Here is a 17,955-nt window from a genome sequence, read left to right as displayed (position 1 = left end):
CTTTGAGCAGCCAAACGTAGTTGAGTGATGTCCCTGTCCATGGCAGAGGGGTTGGAAGAGATGATGTCTGAGGTCCCTTCCAGCCTGAGCCATTCTGTTCAATATCTTTATTGATGATCTGGAGCAGGGGATTGAGTCCAACATCAGTGAGTTTGTAGATGACACCAAGCTAGGAGCAGCTGTGGATCATCTGGAGGGTAGGAGAGCCCTGCAGAGGGACCTGGCCAGGCTGGAGCTTCATTGAAGCATAGCCTGGATGAGGCACTTAGTGTCATGGTCTGGTTGATTGGCCAGGGCTGGGTGCTAGGTTGGGCTGGTTGAGCTTGGAGCTCTCTTCCACCCTGCTTGATTCTATGATTTTATGATTCTCTGCTCTCCAAAGCATTTCTGGTGGCAGGTATATTTTCAGAAGTGGATGCACATGTGTTTAGGGATTCTTTGAATTTCCCTACAGCATGGAGAGAGAATTTGCTGAGGGTACAAGGAGGCAGAGAGAAAACAGCTCTTCCATTTGCTTCCTAGAAATGCATGCTGCAGACAGGGCAGATGTCAACTATGGTAGGAGATTTCTAAACAACCATCTCAAGCTCTCAGTTCAGAGCTTAGAAGAGGATAGAATCATAGAACCAACCAGGTTGGAAGAGAGCTCCAAGCTCAGCCAGCCCAACCTAGCACCCAGCCCTGCCCAACCAACCAGACCATGGCACTAAGTGCCCCAGCCAGGCTTGGCTTCAACACCTCCAGCCACAGCCGCTCCACCACCTCCCTGGGCAGCCCATTCCAATGCCAATCACTCTCTCTGCCAACAACTTCCTAACAACATCCAGCCTAGACCTGCCCTGGCACAGCTTGAGGCTGTGTCCCCTTCTTCTGTTGCTGGCTGCCTGGCAGCAGAGCCCAACCTCACCTGGCTACAGCCTCCCTGCAGGCAGCTGCAGGCAGCAATGAGCTCTGCCCTGAGCCTCCTCTGCTGCAGGCTGCTCACCCCCAGCTCCCTCAACCTCTCCTCATAGGGCTCTGCTCCAGGCCCCTCCCCAGCCTTGCTGCCCTTCTCTGGACACCTTCCAGCACCTCAACATCTCTCTGCAATTGAGAGGCCCAGAACTGGACACAGCACTCCAGGGGTGGCCTGAGCAGTGCTGAGCACAGGGGCACAAGAACCTCCCTTGTCCTGCTGCCCACACTGCTCCTGAGCCAGCCCAGGATGCCATTGGCTCTGCTGCCCACCTGGGCACACTGCTGCCTCAGCTCCAGCTACTATCCACCAGCACCCTCAGGTCCCTCTCTGCCTGGCTGCTGTCAGCCACTCTGATCTCAGCCTGTAGTGCTGCTTGGGGTTGTTGTGGCCAAAGTGCAGAACCCTGCACTTGGCCTTGTTCAGTCTCAGCCCCTTGGCCTCTTCCCACCCATGCAGCCTGGCCAGGTACCTCTGCAGAGCTCTCCTCCCCTCCAACAGCTCCACAGCTGCTCCTAGCTTGGTGCCATCTGCAAACTTACTGATGCTGGACTCAATCCCCTGCTCCAGATTATCAATAAAGATATTGAACAGGACTGTGCCCAGCACTGATCCCTGGGGAACACCACTAGTGACAGCTGCCAGCTGGATGTGGCACCATTCACCACCACTCTCTGGGCTCTGCCATCCAGCCAGTTCTTAACCCAGCACAGAGTGAATCTGTCCAAGCCATGAGCTGCCAGCTGTGCCAGGAGTTTGTTGTAGCAGACAGTGCCAAAGGCTTTGCTGAAGTCCAGGTAGACTACATCCACAGCCTGCGCCACATGCACCAGGCATAAAAGGAGATCAGGTTGGTGAGACAGGACCTGCCCTTCCTAAACCCATGCTGGCTGGGCCTGATCCCTTGGCCATGCTGTAGGTGCTTTGTGATGGCACTCAAGATGACCTGTTCCCTGCCCTTGCCTGGCACTGAAGTCAGGCTGACAGGGCTGTAGTTTTCTGGCTCCTCCTTTCGATAATACCCCTAAAGACTACTCCCAAAAGGTAGCTTCTTTCTTTGTTTTGATACCTCATCAGCTCATGTAAGTTTTTGCTTCTGAAGAGTGCTGAATTTCATTATCTGAAGAGGACCTACCAGGAGTTTGGGGAAGGACTGTTCAGAAGGGCCTGTAGGGACAGGATGAGAGGCAATGGTTTGAAACTGGAGCCGAGGAGATTTAGGTTGGACATGAGGAGGAAGTTCTGCAGAGACACTGGAAGAGGCTGTCTGAGGGTTGTCCACTACATCCTATAAACATCCAGGGACCTATAACCATCCCTGGAGACATTCAGGATCAGACTTGATGTGGCCCTGGGCAGCCTGATCTAGTTGGTAGCGTCCCTGATGACTGCAGGAGGGGTTGGACCAGAAATCCTTTGAGGGTCCCTTCCAAGCTGACAACCTGTGAATCTGTGTAGTTTTAGAGCTCTCCATTCTTTGAGGACAGAGGTTCTGAGGAGCTGAGGGTGTGAGGCAGACACAACTGGTTCACCTGCTTCCAAAATAACTTCTCCCATCCTCAGGATCACAGAAACATTCAGGTTGGCATAGCCCCTCAGGGTCATCAAGTCCAATCCATATCCCTGCTCTACAAGGTGCACTCTGAACCACATCCCCAAGCCCCACATCCAAACAAGCTTTAAACACATCCAGGGTTGGTGACTGCAGCACCTCCCTTCATTAGAGGTATCTACAGACTTGCATGACTGGCAGCAGGCTCTTACCAGGCACCTGTGCTGATTCCAACGAGCACTGAGGTGACCCAAGACAATCTCAGACTACAGGACCAAGGTCCATGACAAGTAAACTAACAGAGAATCATGCAACCACAGAGTGGTCAGGGCTGAAAGTGACCTCAAGGATCAGCCAGTACCGACCCTCCTGCCATGGGCACAGACATCTCACACTAGAATGTGTCCAGAGAAGGGCAGCAAGGCTGGGGAGGGGCCTGGAGCACAGCCCTATGAGGAGAGGCTGAGGGAGCTGGGGGTGTGCAGCCTGCAGCAGAGGAGGCTCAGGGCAGAGCTCATTGCTGTCTGCAGCTGCCTGCAGGGAGGCTGTAGCCAGGTGGGGTTGGGCTCTGCTGCCAGGCAAGCAGCAACAGAAGAAGGGGACACAGCCTCAAGCTGTGGCAGGGCAGGTTCAGGCTGGATGTTGTTAGGAAGTTGTTGGCAGAGAGAGTGATTGGCATTGGAATGGGCTGCCCAGGGAGGTGCTGGAGTCACTGTCCCTGTTGAAGCCAAGCCTGGCTGGGGCACTTAGGGCCATGGTCTGGTTGATTGGCTCGGGCTGGGTGCTAGGTTGGGCTGGCTGAGCTTGAAGCCAACCTGCTTGATTCTGAATCTATGGTTCTTTGGTTTAGCTAATTGGAAGGTGCTGGGTAATAGGTTGGACTCAGTGATCTTGGAGGTCTTCTTCAGCCTAGTTGATTCTAGGATTCTATGCTGATTACAATGAGCACTGACTAAGGTGACCCAAGACAACCTCAGACTTTACAGGACCGAGGTCCATGAGAAGTAAACTAACACAGAATCATGCAATCACAGAATTGTCAGGGCTGGAAGGGACCTCAAGGATCACCTAGTTCCAATCCTCCTGCCATGGGCAGGGACACCTCACACTAGATCAGGTTGCTTAGAGCCCCATCCAGCCTGGCCTTAAACACCTCCAGGGATGAGGCTTCCACCACCTCCTGAGCAACCCATTCCAGTGTCTCACCACCCTCATAGAATCATAGAATCATAGAATCAACCAGGTTGGAAGAGACCTCCAAGCTCATCCAGTCCAACCTAGCACCCAGCCCTAACCAATCAACCAGACCATGGCACTAAGTGCCTCATCCAGGCTTTTCTTGAAGACCCCCAGGGACGGTGCCTCCAGCACCTCCCTGGGCAGCCCATTCCAATGCCAATCACTCTCTCTGTGAAGAACTTCTTCCTAACATCCAGCCTAGACCTACCCTGGCACAACTTGAGACTGTGTCCCCTTGTTCTATTGCTGGTTGCCTGGGAGAAGAGGCCACCCCCCACCTGGCTACAATGTCCCTTCAGGTAGTTGTAGACAGTAATAAGATCACCTCTGAGCCTCCTCTTCTCCAGGCTAAACAGGCCCAGCTCCCTCAACCTCTCCTCATAGGATTTGTGCTCCAGGCCCCTCACCAGCTTTGTTGCCCTTCTCTGGACATGTTCCAACACCTCAACATCTTTCTTGAAGTACTAACACAGCTAGGTAGAATCATAGAATCATAGAATCATAGAATCAACCAGGTTGGAAGAGACCTCCAAGCTCATCCAGTCCAACCTAGCACCCAGCCCTATCCAATCAACTAGACCATGGCACTAAGTGCCTCATCCAGGCTTTTCTTGAAGACCCCCAGGTAGGGCAGGGCAATGCTGCTGTGAGATAGAAACCATTAGCTATAACCTTTCAACACCATCAGTATCTCTCTGTGGCTCAGAAGGATTTGCTATCCATACCTTGCAGATGCAGGGACCTATGCAAGGGTCAGCGTTCAGACTGCCTTGCAGAGAGCAGTTGCAGGGCTGGCACTCAGGATATCCTTTGTAGCCCAGGGCACATCTGTTGCAGCTCTCTCCTGCATAGCCAGGCTTGCAGTGACAGAAACCAGGCAGCATATCTATGGGTAAAGGGAGAAAAAGATGAGACACATTTGATTAAACATCATTTCTACTGTTGTTGTTGTTAGCAGGGTTGGGTGCTCGAAGCAACTCCTTTGGTAGGTGTAACTGTAACATGAGGCTGTAACTGTGGGTCAGATTATCACAGTCATAGAATGGGTTAGGTTGGAAGGGACCTCAAAGCTCAGCCAGTTCCAACCTCTCTGCAAGCTGGAACCCAGGATGTTCCACCTCAACATGGGGAGAAACTCCCTTGGGGTGAGGGGGCTTGTGATGGTTTGGGTGTTGGAAATCACCCAGACTAGACTCAGCCAGCTCTGGAAATTTGAATGAAGCTTATCTCAAAGTCCCCAGGAGGGGCTCCCAACTGCCCTTCCACCTTCTCCCACCCCTCTCAACCTTACCCCAGCCCCAAGGAAGAATGGAGGTTTGGCCAGGGGGTTAGGAAGCAAAGTGGATTAATCAGAGAGACAGCAGAGAGGCTAGAGAGAGAAAGAAATGCAGCTCAGAGCTCCCAGGCAGAAGAAGTGCCTTATCTATGTTTGGCTTCTTGTTCTTATACCTCTCAGCAAGCCTATGAGTGAAGCAGACATCATCACTGTTTCCCTTTCCCAGCCTGTGATCTGGTTCTTCTCACCAAAGCCTTCTAGCTGGCTTCAACCTAGCACAGTGCTGGAGGCCTGGAGCAGGCTGCCCTGAGAGGTTATGCAGTCTCCTTCTCTGGAGACTTTCCAGACCCACCTGGATGTGTTCCTGGTGATCCTGCTTCGGCAGGGAGCAGGACTCAGTGGTCTCTGAAGGTGCCTTCCAGCCTATGAGTCTCTGTGTTCTGTAATTGCTACAGAGCTTCCTCAGCTGTTTCACTCTGCAGACTGTGACTATTTGGAGACCTTTCTGAACATTCTGCAGTTACAGTATCACAGTCTCACAGTATCACCAAGGTTGGAAGAGACCTCACAGATCATCAAGTCCAACCCTTTACCACAGTGCCCAAGGCTAGACCATGGCACCAAGTGCCACGTCCAACCTTGCCTTGAACAGCTCCAGGGACGGCGACTCCACCACCTCCCCGGGCAGCCCATTCCAGTGTCCAGTGACTCTCTCAGGGAAGAACTTTCTCCTCACCTCCAGCCTAAATCTCCCCTGGCACAGCCTGAGGCTGTGTCCTCTTGTTCTGGTGCTGGCCACCTGAGAGAAGAGAGCAACCTCCCCCTGGCCACAACCACCCTTCAGGTAGTTGTAGACAGCAATAAGGTCACCCCTGAGCCTCCTCTTCTCCAGGCTAAACAACCCCAGCTCCCTCAGCCTCTCCTCGTAGGGCTTGTGCTCGAGGCCTCTCACCATTCCTCTGTGCTGAAAGATTTTGTACTTGCTAACTCTGTCACCTTCCTACTCATCTCTTTTCCAGGTTAAATAGGAATGTTTCCAACAGCTCACGTGGATGGCCACAGGCAAACTGGTCCATTGATCATTTTAACCAGGTACTAATCCATGAAGCACCCTTTCCTCCTCGTTCTGTTCCACCTTTGGGTACAGGATTTGGTCAAACCTTTTTGTAAATCAAAACACAATATTAATGCCAGAAGCTACATGTTCACAGGCTTACAGGAGGTTAGGGGTTGGAAGGGACCTCTGGAGATCTTCCACTCCAATCCCCTGCCAGAGCAGGAGCAGAGAATCCAGCACAGATCACACAGGAACACATCCAGACAGGGCTGGAAAGGCTCCAGAGAAGGAGACTCCACAACCTCGCTGGGCAGCCTGTGCCAGGGCTCTGGGACCCTTCCAGTCAAGAAGTTCTTCCTCACATTGAGGTGGAACCTCCTGTGCTGCAGTTTCCATCCATTGCCTCTTGTCCTATGGCAGGGCACAAGTGAGCAGAGGCTATCCCTGTTCCTTCCTTCCTGATCTCCAGCTAGTGACAGACATTGCTCAGATCCCCTCTCAGCCTTCTCCTCTGCAGACTCTCAGCCCCAGGGCTCTCAGCCTCTCCTCAGCAGGCAGTGCTGCAGTCCCTGCAGCATCCTTGCAGCCCTCCCTTGGAGGATCTGCAAGGATCCAGTAGATCTCTGTCTCTCTTGAACCAGGGAGCCCAGACTTGAATGCAATATTCCAGGTGGGGCCTCAGTAGGGCAGAGTAGAGTGGCAGGAGAACCTCCCTGGGTCTGCTGGCCACACTCTCCTGAAATGCACCCCAGGATCCCATTGGCCTTCTTGGCCACAAGGGCACACTGGATGATCCATGGATGATTTGCTGTCCACCAGGACTCCCAGGGGCTGCTCTCTAGCATTCCAGCTCCAGTCCCTTCACCATCATTGTAGCCCTGTCCTGGACTCTCTCCAGCAAATTCTTATCCCTCTTAAACTGGGGAGACCAAAAGTGAAGGCAGTACTCAAGGTGAGGTCTCACCAGGGCAGAGCAGAGGGGGAGGAGAAGCTCCCTTGATCTGCTTAGTGCCCCCCAGGATCCCACTGGCCCTGTTGGCCACCAGGGCACATTGCTGTGCCATGGATAATTTGTTATGCAAATGTTGAATTTGTCTCTCCTTCAGGAGGTGAGTTTTGAACCTCTTCCTCAGGCATAAATAAGAATGTTACAGGCTCTCTAACTAGCTGTCTGGAGCAGCAGCCACCTGCAGGAGCCTGCAAGGACATTATCTGTTCATCTAGACAGAGATCAAATCCAATCTGCCTTCTCTCACCTTGCAGCCCCTTTGATCTCCTGCAGCACATCACACTGGCTCTCACCTTTTTGATCTGTCCTAATTAGAGGTGGAATGGCAGAGCATGACACCTGTGGGGAACTTACTACCAGGAAACCCTCTGCTCAGAGACTCACAGAACCACAGAGTGTCAGGGGAGGAGAGGGAACTCCAAAGTCAGGCAGGCCAACCCCTGCCAGAGCAGGAGTGCCCAGAGCAGGTCACACAGGAACACATCCAGGCAGTGGCACGGAGGGTCCATAAGCCCAAAATAGGCTCACACATCTTAACTCATCAAAAGGACACAAAGGGACACAAAGGGTCTGGTGCCATAAGCTCTGGCCTGCCCAGGGCCCAGGTTGCATATCATAGAATCATAGAATCAACAAAGTTGGCAGAGACCTCCAAGCTCCTCCAGCCCAACCTAGCACCCAGCCCTGGCCAGTCAACCAGACCATGGCACTAAGTGCCCCAGCCAGGCTTGGCTTCAGCACCTCCAGCCACAGCCACTCCACCACCTCCCTGGGCAGCCCATTCCAATGCCAATCACTCTCTCTGACAACAACTTCCTAACAACATCCAGCCTGAACCTGCCCTGGCACAGCTTGAGATGGCTGTGTAAGCCCACGTGCCCAGCTTATGGCCTACTGGGTGCAAGGCCTGTGCTCCTCCCACATCTGGGGAGCCAGGCCTGTGGACCCTGCCCAATATGGCCAGGTTTGGCTAACTGCCATCCTGGTTGGCTGTTCTGTGTCCAAAGGGCAATTCACCTCAGCCCACATTGATAAAAGGAGATGTGCAGGTGAACAACCTGCTTCTGCTTCCCTGCTTTGCTTCCCTGCTTTGCTCCCCTGCTTCTGCTTCCCTGCTTTGCTTCCCTGCTTTGCTTCCCTGCTTTGCTGCCCTGCTTTGCTTCCCTGCTTTGCTGCCCTGCTTTGCTTCCCTGCTTCTGCTTCCCTGCTTCTGCTCCCCTGCTTTGCTTCCCTGCTTTGCTGCCCTGCTTTGCTTCCCTGCTTTGCTTCCCTGCTTTGCTTCCCTGCTTCTGCTCCCCTGCTTTGCTTCCCTGCTTTGCTGCCCTGCTTTGCTTCCCTGCTTTGCTTCCCTGCTTTGCTTCCCTGCTTCTGCTCCCCTGCTTTGCTTCCCTGCTTTTGCTCCCCTGCTTCTGCTTCCCTGCTTTGCTTCCCTGCTTTGCTTCCCTGCTTTGCTGCCCTGCTTTGCTTCCCTGCTTTGCTGCCCTGCTTTGCTCCCCTGCTTCTGCTTCCCTGCTTTGCTCCCCTGCTTCTGCTTCCCTGCTTTGCTTCCCTGCTTTGCTTCCCTGCTTCTGCTTCCCTGCTTCTGCTCCCCTGCTTTGCTTCCCTGCTTTGCTGCCCTGCTTTGCTTCCCTGCTTCTGCTCCCCTGCTTTGCTTCCCTGCTTTGCTCCCCTGCTTTGCTTCCCTGCTTTGCTGCCCTGCTTTGCTTCCCTGCTTTGCTTCCCTGCTTCTGCTTCCCTGCTTTGCTGCCCTGCTTTGCTTCCCTGCTTTTGCTTCCCTGCTTTGCTTCCCTGCTTTTGCTTCCCTGCTTTGCTGCCCTGCTTTGCTCCCCTGCTCTGTGCCTGCTCTCTCTGCTGTGCCCAGCCCTGCTGCCATTGCACACTGCCTCACTGCCTGCCTGGTGAACTCCACTGCTGCAGTTACCAGGAGCAGACCCTGGATGCCTGCACACCATCAGCCTGTGTGGCCAGCTGACACCGTGCTGAGACTGCACACATCTGCACCTGATGTCCTGCCTGGAGTCCCTGGACTCACACACAGGTGGTGCAGAAGCAGCCAGGAGACAGGGGCAGAGATTGGCTGTGTCCTGTCCCCAGAAGAAGATCCAAGCCTCAACGTCCAACAAGACAGAGTCCCCTGGCAGCATCTGGGCACTGTCTGGGCTGTGGCCAGCCCTGTGAGAGTAATAACAACAATCTGTGAGTGACTGCTCAGTGCCTCTCTGTGATGCTCTACTCCCTGCTGCCATGGAGCAGAAGGAGCTGGGGCCCAGCTGCTGGGCAAGCAGCACATTGGCTGCGAGCGGCGTTTGAGCGCAGGAACCTCCTGTGCCAGGTCAGTGAATGTTTGTGTGCTTTGCTGGCTGTTACCAGGGCTGGATCTGGGCCAGAGAAGGTTTCCATCACTGTGTAAGCACAGAGCTGTCAGTGGGGGGGGGGTGGCACCTCCCTGGAGATGTCGAGGACCAGGTTGGATGAGACCCTGAGAGACCTGTTCTAGTGGGAGGTGTCTCTGCCTAAGGCAGGGGGTTGGAACTGGCTGAGCTTCGAGGTCCCTTCCAACCTAACCCATGCTGTGACTATGATTTGCTCTGGGGCTGGTGGCCTTGTAGGCATTGTCCCAGTGGGGCTCCATGTGTTGAAGTTGCTATTCCCTGCTTTCTAGCTGAGCCTTCTCAGTTTCTCTCCTAGCCTTGGAAATTCCTCCTGGAGGCTGAGTCACCTGATCTGGCAGTTGTCTCCCAGCCTACAGGTCTTTCAAAGCTGCACAAAAATTGATCTGTACAAAACCCATGCAGCAGACCCCTGCCAAAAACCTGAACTGTCAGGACCTGCCTCTGCCATGCTCACTCCTGTCCAACAGTGCATGAATCCCAGAAATGATCTGATGGAAGTCACTGGGTTGTTTGCTGAATGAAGCACTGTGGCCTGATTACAGAGCAGAGTTACACAGTGCTGAACTCAATGATCTTAAAGTTCTTTTCCAACCAAAAGCATTCTGTGATTCTCTGCTGGAGGTGTCTGGATCTTATTTATCCTAAACTGTCTGCAGCAAAAATAAACTTCTGTCATTGGGATTAAATTGCTCACGAAAAGGAAAAAAAACCTTCACTGCATGGCAGTGTGAAGTGAAGACTGAGCCACAGATCTCTGGCAGGTCCCCTGGGCCCAGTCCTCTTCAATATCTTTAGTGATGATCTGGAGCAGGGGATTGAGTCCAGCATCAGTAAATTTGCAGATGACACCAAGCTAGGAGCAGCTGTGGAGCTGTTGGAGGGTAGGAGAGCCCTGCAGAGGGACCTGGCCAGGCTGCATGGGTGGGCAGAGGCCAAGGGGATGAGATTGAACAAGGCCAAGGGCAGGGTTCTGCACTTTGGCCACAACAACCCCAAGCAGCACTACAGGCTGGGGCCAGAGTGGCTGAGAGCAGCCAGGCAGAGAGGGAGCTGGGGGTGCTGGGAGAGAGGAGATGAAGCTGAGGCAGCAGTGCCCAGGTGGGCAGCAGAGTCAATGGCATCCTGGGCTGGCTCAGGAGCAGTGTGGGCAGCAGGACAAGGGAGGTTCTTCTATCTACAACTACCTGCAGGGAGGCTGTAGCCAGGTGGGGTTGGGCTATTCTGCCAGGCAAGCAGCAACAGAAGAAGGGGACACAGTCTCAAGCTGTGCCAGGGCAGGTTCAGGCTGGATGTTAGGAAGAAGTTGTTAGCAGAGAGAGTGATTGGCATTGGAATGGGCTGCCCAGGGAGGTGGTGGAGTGGCTGTGGCTGGAGTTGTTGAAGCCAAGCCTGGCTGGGGCACTTAGTGCCATGGTCTGGCTGCTTGGCCAGGGCTGGGTGCTAGGTTGGGCTGGATGAGCTTGGAGCTCTCTTACAACTTTGTTGATTCTATGATTCTATGATCACAGCTCTTGCAGGTGCTTAGAAGCCCACCCCAAAGGCTGTTAGTTGGCCACTACAGCTTGAAACACACCAAAAGCCTCATTGCTGCAGTCTTCAGGAGTTCTGGATCCATAGGATCACAGAATTGTGCTGCTGGAACAGCCCTCTAAGCCCATCCAGTCCCACCAGCAACCCAGCACCACCATGGCCACTAAACCTTTTCCCACAGTGCCATGGCCACACATTTCTTGAACACCTCCAGGGATAGGGACTCCACCAACTCCCTGGGCAGCCTGTGCCAATCCCTGACCACTCTTGCAGACATTTTTCATCATCTCCAATCTGGGCCTCCCCTGGCACAATTTCAGGCCATTTCCTCTCTTTCTATCTCCTGATCCTAGGGAGAAGAGCCCAACCCCCAGCTCACTACTTAGGTTCCACCTTTGCTACTGCATGGACAACTCTTTGCCTGAGGATAGCAGCCTTTGGGAGGGACCCACACTGGAGCTGGGAAGGAACACCAGAGAGGACCCATTGTAACCAAACCCCTCATTCCCCATCCCCTGCACCTCTTGTGGTAGGGAGGGAGGTGGGTAGGGGAGTGGGAATGAAGGAGTCAGGTTGAGCCTGGAGTTAAAAAAATGGCATGGAGAGGAAGGTGGCTTTTAAATTTTGGGGTTTGTTTATCACTATCTGACTGAATTTAAATTGGCAACAGTCAAGCTCATCTCCCCCAGGTGTCTGCATTCCCTGGAGCTGTTCAAGGCAGGATTGGACATGGCACTTGGTGCATGGTCCAGCCTTGAGCTCTGTGCTAAAGGGTTGGACTTGATGATCTGTGAGGTCTCTTCCAACCTTGGTAATACTGTGATACTGTGATACTGTGGTTGCCAAGGACAGTAGCTGGCAATTAATCTCCTGGTCTTTGAGGTCTGTGAGCTGCTTCCCTGCAGTTTCTTCTCCTGTCCCGTCGAGGAGGGCACTGAGAGAGTGGCTGAGTGGGCAGACAGAGCCAACCCTAATGGGCAACCCACTCTGGACAGCACTCTGGCAGTAATCAGCATGGTTGTATTGACCTGCTGTAATCAGTGCTTGGCTGTCAAAGGAGATTCACACCTCTGCCTCCTGCATTTGCATCTCTGCTATGCTGCTTTTATGTTCCATCGACCTCTAGTTAAAACAGAAAAGATTGCTGCAACTTCCCTTGGCAGTTATCCCACATAAAACACCTCTTCAGAGCAGGCTTTGTTGTTCTCTTCCTACAGTACCTGCAGAAGTTTGTCAACAGCGCTACAGGCTGGGGATGGAGTGGCTGGAAAGCAGCCAGGAGGAAAGGGACCTGGGGGTACTGATAGATAGTAGGCTGAAGATGAGGCAGCAGTGTGCCCAGGTGGGCAGCAGAGCCAATGGCATCCTGGGCTGGCTGAGGAGCAGTGTGGGCAGCAGGACAAGGGAGGTTCTTGTGCCCCTGTGCTCAGCACTGCTCAGGCCACACCTTGAGTGCTGTGTCCAGTTCTGGGCTCCTCAATTCAAGAGAGATGTTGAGGTGCTGGAAGGTGTCCAGAGAAGGGCAACAAAGATGGGGAGGGGCCTGGAGCACAAACCCTGTGAGGAGAGGCTGAGGGAGCTGGGGGTGTGCAGCCTGGAGAAGAGGAGGCTCGGGGGTGACCTCATTTCTGTCTACAACTACCTGAAGGGACATTGTAGCCAGGTGGGAGTGGACTCTTCTGCAAGGCAACCAGCAATAGAACAAGGGGACAGAGCCTCAAGCTGTGCCAGGGCAGGTTCAGGCTGGATGTTAGGAGGAAGTTGTTGGCAGAGAGAGTGATTGGCATTGGAATGGGCTGCCCAGGGAGGTGGTGGAGTCACCGTGCCTGGAGGTGTTCAAGAAAAGCCTGGATGAGGCACTTAGTGCCATGGTCTGGTTGACTGGCTAGGGCTGGGTGCTAGGTTGGACTGGATGAGCTTGGAGCTCTCTTCCAACCTGGTTGATTCTATGATTCTAAGAGCCAGAGAAACGCAGCAACTCCTCCTGTGCAAAGGACAAGAAGCAGAATCTCCTCCTTCTGGAGCTGCGTTTTGCAGGGCCATGGCAAAGAGCCTGCAGTGCTACCCTGGCAATCTACCTGGCACAGGTATGGCACCTTCCCAGCAGACTGCTTTGCTAGGCTTCAGATGCAAATCTGCTCAGAGACTGAAAGAGATTGAAACGTTAAGGCTGCAAGAGTTTTAATTGCTGCTGTAAAGAGAAGGGGGAAAATTAAACCAGCCCAGCTCTGCAATGCCCAAATTCTCCACCACATTCCAAACCTTCCAAACGTCCTCCCCAAGGCTGCAAGTCACAGGAGATTCATAGAAAGCTCTGGGTTGGAAGGGACATTAAAGATCATCTAATTGCAACCCCTGGCAGGGACACCTCCCACCAGCACAGCTTGCTCAAGGTCTCATTCAGCCTGGCCCAGAACACCTTTAGCCAGGGGCATTCACAGCCTCCCTGGGCAACCTGTGCCAGTGTCTCACCACCCTCACTCTAAAGAGTTTTCTCCTCATCTCCACTCTCAATCTCCCCTCTCTGAGCTCAAAGCCACTGTCCCTCATTCTGTCACCACAAGCCTTTGTCAAAAGTCCCTCCCCAGCTCTCCTGTAGCCCCTGCAGGTACTGGAAGGCTGCTCTGAGGTCTCCCCAGAGTCTTTTCTTCTCCAAGCAAAACAGCCCCAACTCCCAGCCTGGCCCTATAGGAGACGTTCTCCACCCCTCTGATCACCTTCATGGGCTCCTCTGGAACCACTCCAACAGATCCATGTCCAGAACCATGTCCTTCTCTTCTCCAAGCTGAACAGCCCCAACTCCCAGCCTGGCCCTATAGGAGAGGTTCTCCACCTCTCTGATCACCTTCATGGGCTCCTCTGGAACCACTCCAACAGATCCATGTCCAGAACCATGTCCTTCTCTTCTCCAAGCTGAACAGCCCCAACTCCCAGCCTGGCCCTACAGGAGAGGTTCTCCACCCCTCTGATCACCTTCATGGGCTCCTCTGGAACCACTCCAACAGATCCATGTCCAGAACCATGTCCTTCTCTTCTCCAAGCTGAACAGCCCCAACTCCCAGCCTGGCCCTATAGGAGAGGTTCTCCACCTCTCTGATCACCTTCATGGGCTCCTCTGGAACCACTCCAACAGATCCATGTCCAGAACCATGTCCTTCTCTTCTCCAAGCTGAACAGCCCCAACTCCCAGCCTGGCCCTACAGGAGAGGTTCTCCACCCCTCTGATCACCTTCATGGGCTCCTCTGGAACCACTCCAACAGATCCATGTCCAGAACCATGTCCTTCTCTTCTCCAGGCTGAACAGCCCCAACTCCCAGCCTGGCCCTATAGGAGAGGTTCTCCACCTCTCTGATCACCTTCATGGGCTCCTCTGGGACCACTCCAACAGATCTATGTCCAGAACCATGTCCTTCTCCAGGCTGAACAGCACCAACTCCCAGCCTGGCCCCACAGGGGAGGTTCTCCACCTCTCTGATCACCTTCATGGGCTCCTCTGGAAACACTCCATCAGATCCATGTCCAGAACTGGGCACAGTGCTCCAGATAGGCTCATGAATGTTAAAGACACCTCAGCAAATTCAGGAATACAAAAGCTGACCTTCCAAAGAGAAAAGCCTGGCAAGAGTGCAGGTGGATTACTGTTCACATGAGCCATTTTTTAAAGTGATTGATTTTAGAGATGCCAGAAATGTCTTTTAGCTTCTCCTTGACCACTGTGGAGCTTAAGCTTTCACATCACAATCACTTATGGACCTTACTTCACTATCAGTGGTGAGACACTGGCACAGGTTGAGGGTGGTGAGACACTGGCACAGGGTGCTCAGGGAGGTTGTGGAGCACAGAAGCACCCAATGTGATCTTTGATCACACTGGGTGCTTCTGTGCTCCACAACCTCCCTGGAGGTGTTCAGGGCCAGGTTGGATGAGACCTTGAGTGACCTGTTCTAGTGGGAGGTGTCCCTGCCCATGGCAGGGGAGTTGGAACTGGATGACTTGAAGGTTTCTTCCACTTCAAACCATTCTTGTGATTCTCTCAATCTTTCCTGGATCTTCCCTCTATGTCCTTTATGGATCTTACCTCCTTCTGCATGTTTCTCATCTTTGACACAGGTATCATGTATAGACCCAACTGGATCACAGGAACATGGTTGGCATGGATCTGGGCTATCTGGCAACACCTATAAAAACAAAGAGATTACAACATGAAATCTTAACTGGAACCTTTTATTTACCTCTGAAAAGTTGGAGAGAATGACTTCTGTGTTCAAAAGAAAGGAGATGGTTGCCAAACTGTTCAGTATCATTATTGATGACCTGGAGCAGGGGATTGAGTCCAGCATCAGTGAGTTTGCAGATGACACCAAGCTAGGAGCAGCTGTGGAGCTGTTGGAGGGGAGGAGAGCTCTGCAGAGGGACCTGGCCAGGCTGCATGGGTGGACAGAGGCCAATGGGATGAGACTGAACAAGGCCAAGTGCAGGGTTCTGCACTTTGGCCACAACAACCCCAAGCAGCACTACAGGCTGGGGCCAGAGTGGCTGAGAGCAGCCAGGCAGAGAGGGACCCGGGGGTGCTGGGAGAGAGGAGCTGCAGAGGAGGCAGCAGTGCCCAGGTGGGCAGCAGAGTGAATGGCATCCTGGGCTGGCTCAGGAGCAGTGTGGGCAGCAGGACCAGGGAGGTTCTTCTGCCCCTGTGCTCAGCACTGCTCAGGCCACACCTGGAGTGCTGTGTCCAGTTCTGGGCTCCTCCATTGCAGAGAGATGTTGAGGTGCTGGAAGGTGTTTGGAGCAGAGCCCTGTGAGGAGAGGCTGAGGGAGCTGGGGGTGTGCAGCCTGCAGCAGAGGAGGCTCAGGGCAGAGCTCATTGCTGTCTGCAGCTCCCTGCAGGGAGGCTGTAGCCAGATGGGGTTGGGCTCTGCTGCCAGGCAAGCGGCACCAGAACAAGGGGACACAGCCTGAAGCTGTGCCAGGGCAGGTTCAGGCTGGATGTTGTTAGGAAGTTGTTGTCAGAGAGAGTGATTGGCATTGGAATGGGCTGCCCAGGGAGGTGGTGGAGTCACCGTGGCTGGAGGTGTTGAAGCCAAGCCTGGCTGGGGCACTTAGTGCCATGGTCTGGTTGACTGGATAGGGCTGTGTGCTAGGTTGGGCTGGCTGAGCTTGGAGGTCTCCTCCAACCTGTTTGATTCTATGATTCTATGATTCTCAGTCTAAGCTTTAAGGTTGAATTTGGGATTTTTTGCTTAGAAATGAGTGATTTAGACACAGATATGTTTTGAAGTGGAAATCCAGGTCTAGAGATAAGAACAGACCCTTGCATAATTCAAATCAGTAAGAGTAATGAAGTAGATTTTAAGCATCCACTACCTAAAGGAATATTGACAAAGAGTTCAGCTGCTCTGCTCAGCAGGATTCAAACAAACAACTGAAGTTAGTCAGCAACTGACTAAAAAAAAGTGAAAAGTGAACATCAGGCAATGGAATCATCTCCTTTTGCTCTTGAAGAACTTAACTCAACTTAAGTCTTGGCCTAACCTCACACTGGGAGTGTAAAACAGAAGCTTTCTGTTGGCTTGGTCTGTACTCAGACTACAGACACACACAGCTCTAAAATCCCTCCTAGAATCACAGAACCCTGAAGGGCAGGCAAGACCTCATCATCATGCAGCCCAGTAGGCAAATTGGATCCTAAGCTGCAGGACCAGCAGGTCAAGAGCTGATTCTGCCCCTTGGCTCTGCTCTGCTGAGACCACACCTTGAATCCTGCCTCCAGTTCTGCTGTCCCCAGCAAAAGAAGGACACAGAGCTGCTGGAGTGAGTCCAGAGGAGGCCACAAAGATGATTCAAGGATAGGCTGAGGGAGCTGGAGAGGTTCAGCCTGGAGAAGAGAAGACTCCAGGGGCACCTTAGAGCTGCCTTCCAGTGCCTGAAGGGATCCTGCAGTAAGGCTGCAGAGGGATTTGTCCTGACCTAAAGACAGGCCAAGGGGGAATGGTTTGAAGCTGAGGCAGAGCAGGGTTAGACTGGAGCTGAGGAGGAAGTTGCTCAGTATGAAAGTGGTCTGGAACAGGCTGCCCAGGGAGGTTGTGGATGCTGCCCCCCCTCTCTGGAGATGTTCATGGCCAGGTTGGATGAGGTCTTGAGCAGCCAAATCTAGTTGAGAGGTGTCCCTGGCCACAGCAGCAGGGGTTGGAGTAGATTAACTCTGAGGTCCCTTCCAACCTAAGCCAATCTGTGATCACAACTGGATTGAGAGTTAAAATCAAGGCTCCTGTTGTTGAAGCACTGCTTTTCTGAAGCTCTAAAGCTCCCAGCATATCAGGGGAAATAGAATTTCTGCTATTTGCTGATGTCTTCTGTGTTTGAGGATTGAAACCCAGACCAAAGGCTGTGATTTACCCACAGAAGCCATACAGCCAAAATATCAGGAGCTGAGGCACACGAAGAGTGCAGCAGCCTAAAGCACAGGCACAGCCCATATTGGCAGCACAACCTAATGCAAGATTCATCTGACAGCTTCAACTTAGATGAAAATACAGCCTTGTGTGATGAAACAGAGAAAACAATCCCTGCTGCACTGAAATGAAAGGCAGTCAGGAGACACTACAGAGCTGCAGTGCTCATTAATCCCCTGGCACCCCTAAAAAGCCTAAATTACAGCCTCTCTTGCTCCACTATCAAATGCAGCAATGTTGCCTTGATCTCTGACAGCAAATCTTCAATTCCACTGCTGAGGCAAATGTGCTGTTCACAGGACCACATCCTCGTTTCAGTTAAACTGAAAGGCAAGCTGGAGGCTCTGCCCTCGAGTGCATCGCTTCTACCACCGCAACTCGCTCCCCTCTTTGGGTCAGCCTTCACTCTCTGCACTGCCAGCTGTGAGAAGCACCTGGCAGGATTAGAAGTGCACCTGCAGAAAATGGCAGGCCACATGGTGACATCTGCTCTG

The 17,955-nt window shown here is 53.0% G+C and overlaps 1 protein-coding gene across 1 annotated transcript in view; it reads right to left on the bottom strand.

Annotated features, from left to right (window-relative positions):
• Positions 1 to 17,955, bottom strand: part of LAMA2 (laminin subunit alpha 2) — a 554,587-nt gene that overhangs the window by 351,248 nt on the left and 185,384 nt on the right. Inside the window, exons 9-10 of the mRNA XM_064170111.1 lie at positions 15,091 to 15,190; positions 4,472 to 4,632 (exon numbers count right to left, since the gene is read on the bottom strand). Of these exons, the coding sequence (XP_064026181.1) occupies positions 4,472 to 4,632; positions 15,091 to 15,190 (261 nt within the window). The remainder of the gene's footprint in view (positions 1 to 4,471; positions 4,633 to 15,090; positions 15,191 to 17,955) is intronic.

The sequence above is a fragment of the Pogoniulus pusillus genome, chromosome 33 (genome assembly GCF_015220805.1).
Source record: "Pogoniulus pusillus isolate bPogPus1 chromosome 33, bPogPus1.pri, whole genome shotgun sequence".
In the NCBI taxonomy this organism is placed as follows: Eukaryota; Metazoa; Chordata; class Aves; order Piciformes; family Lybiidae; genus Pogoniulus; species Pogoniulus pusillus.
The sequence above is the reverse complement of the archived record's forward strand: the minus strand, read 5'-3'. Positions and strand labels throughout refer to the sequence as shown.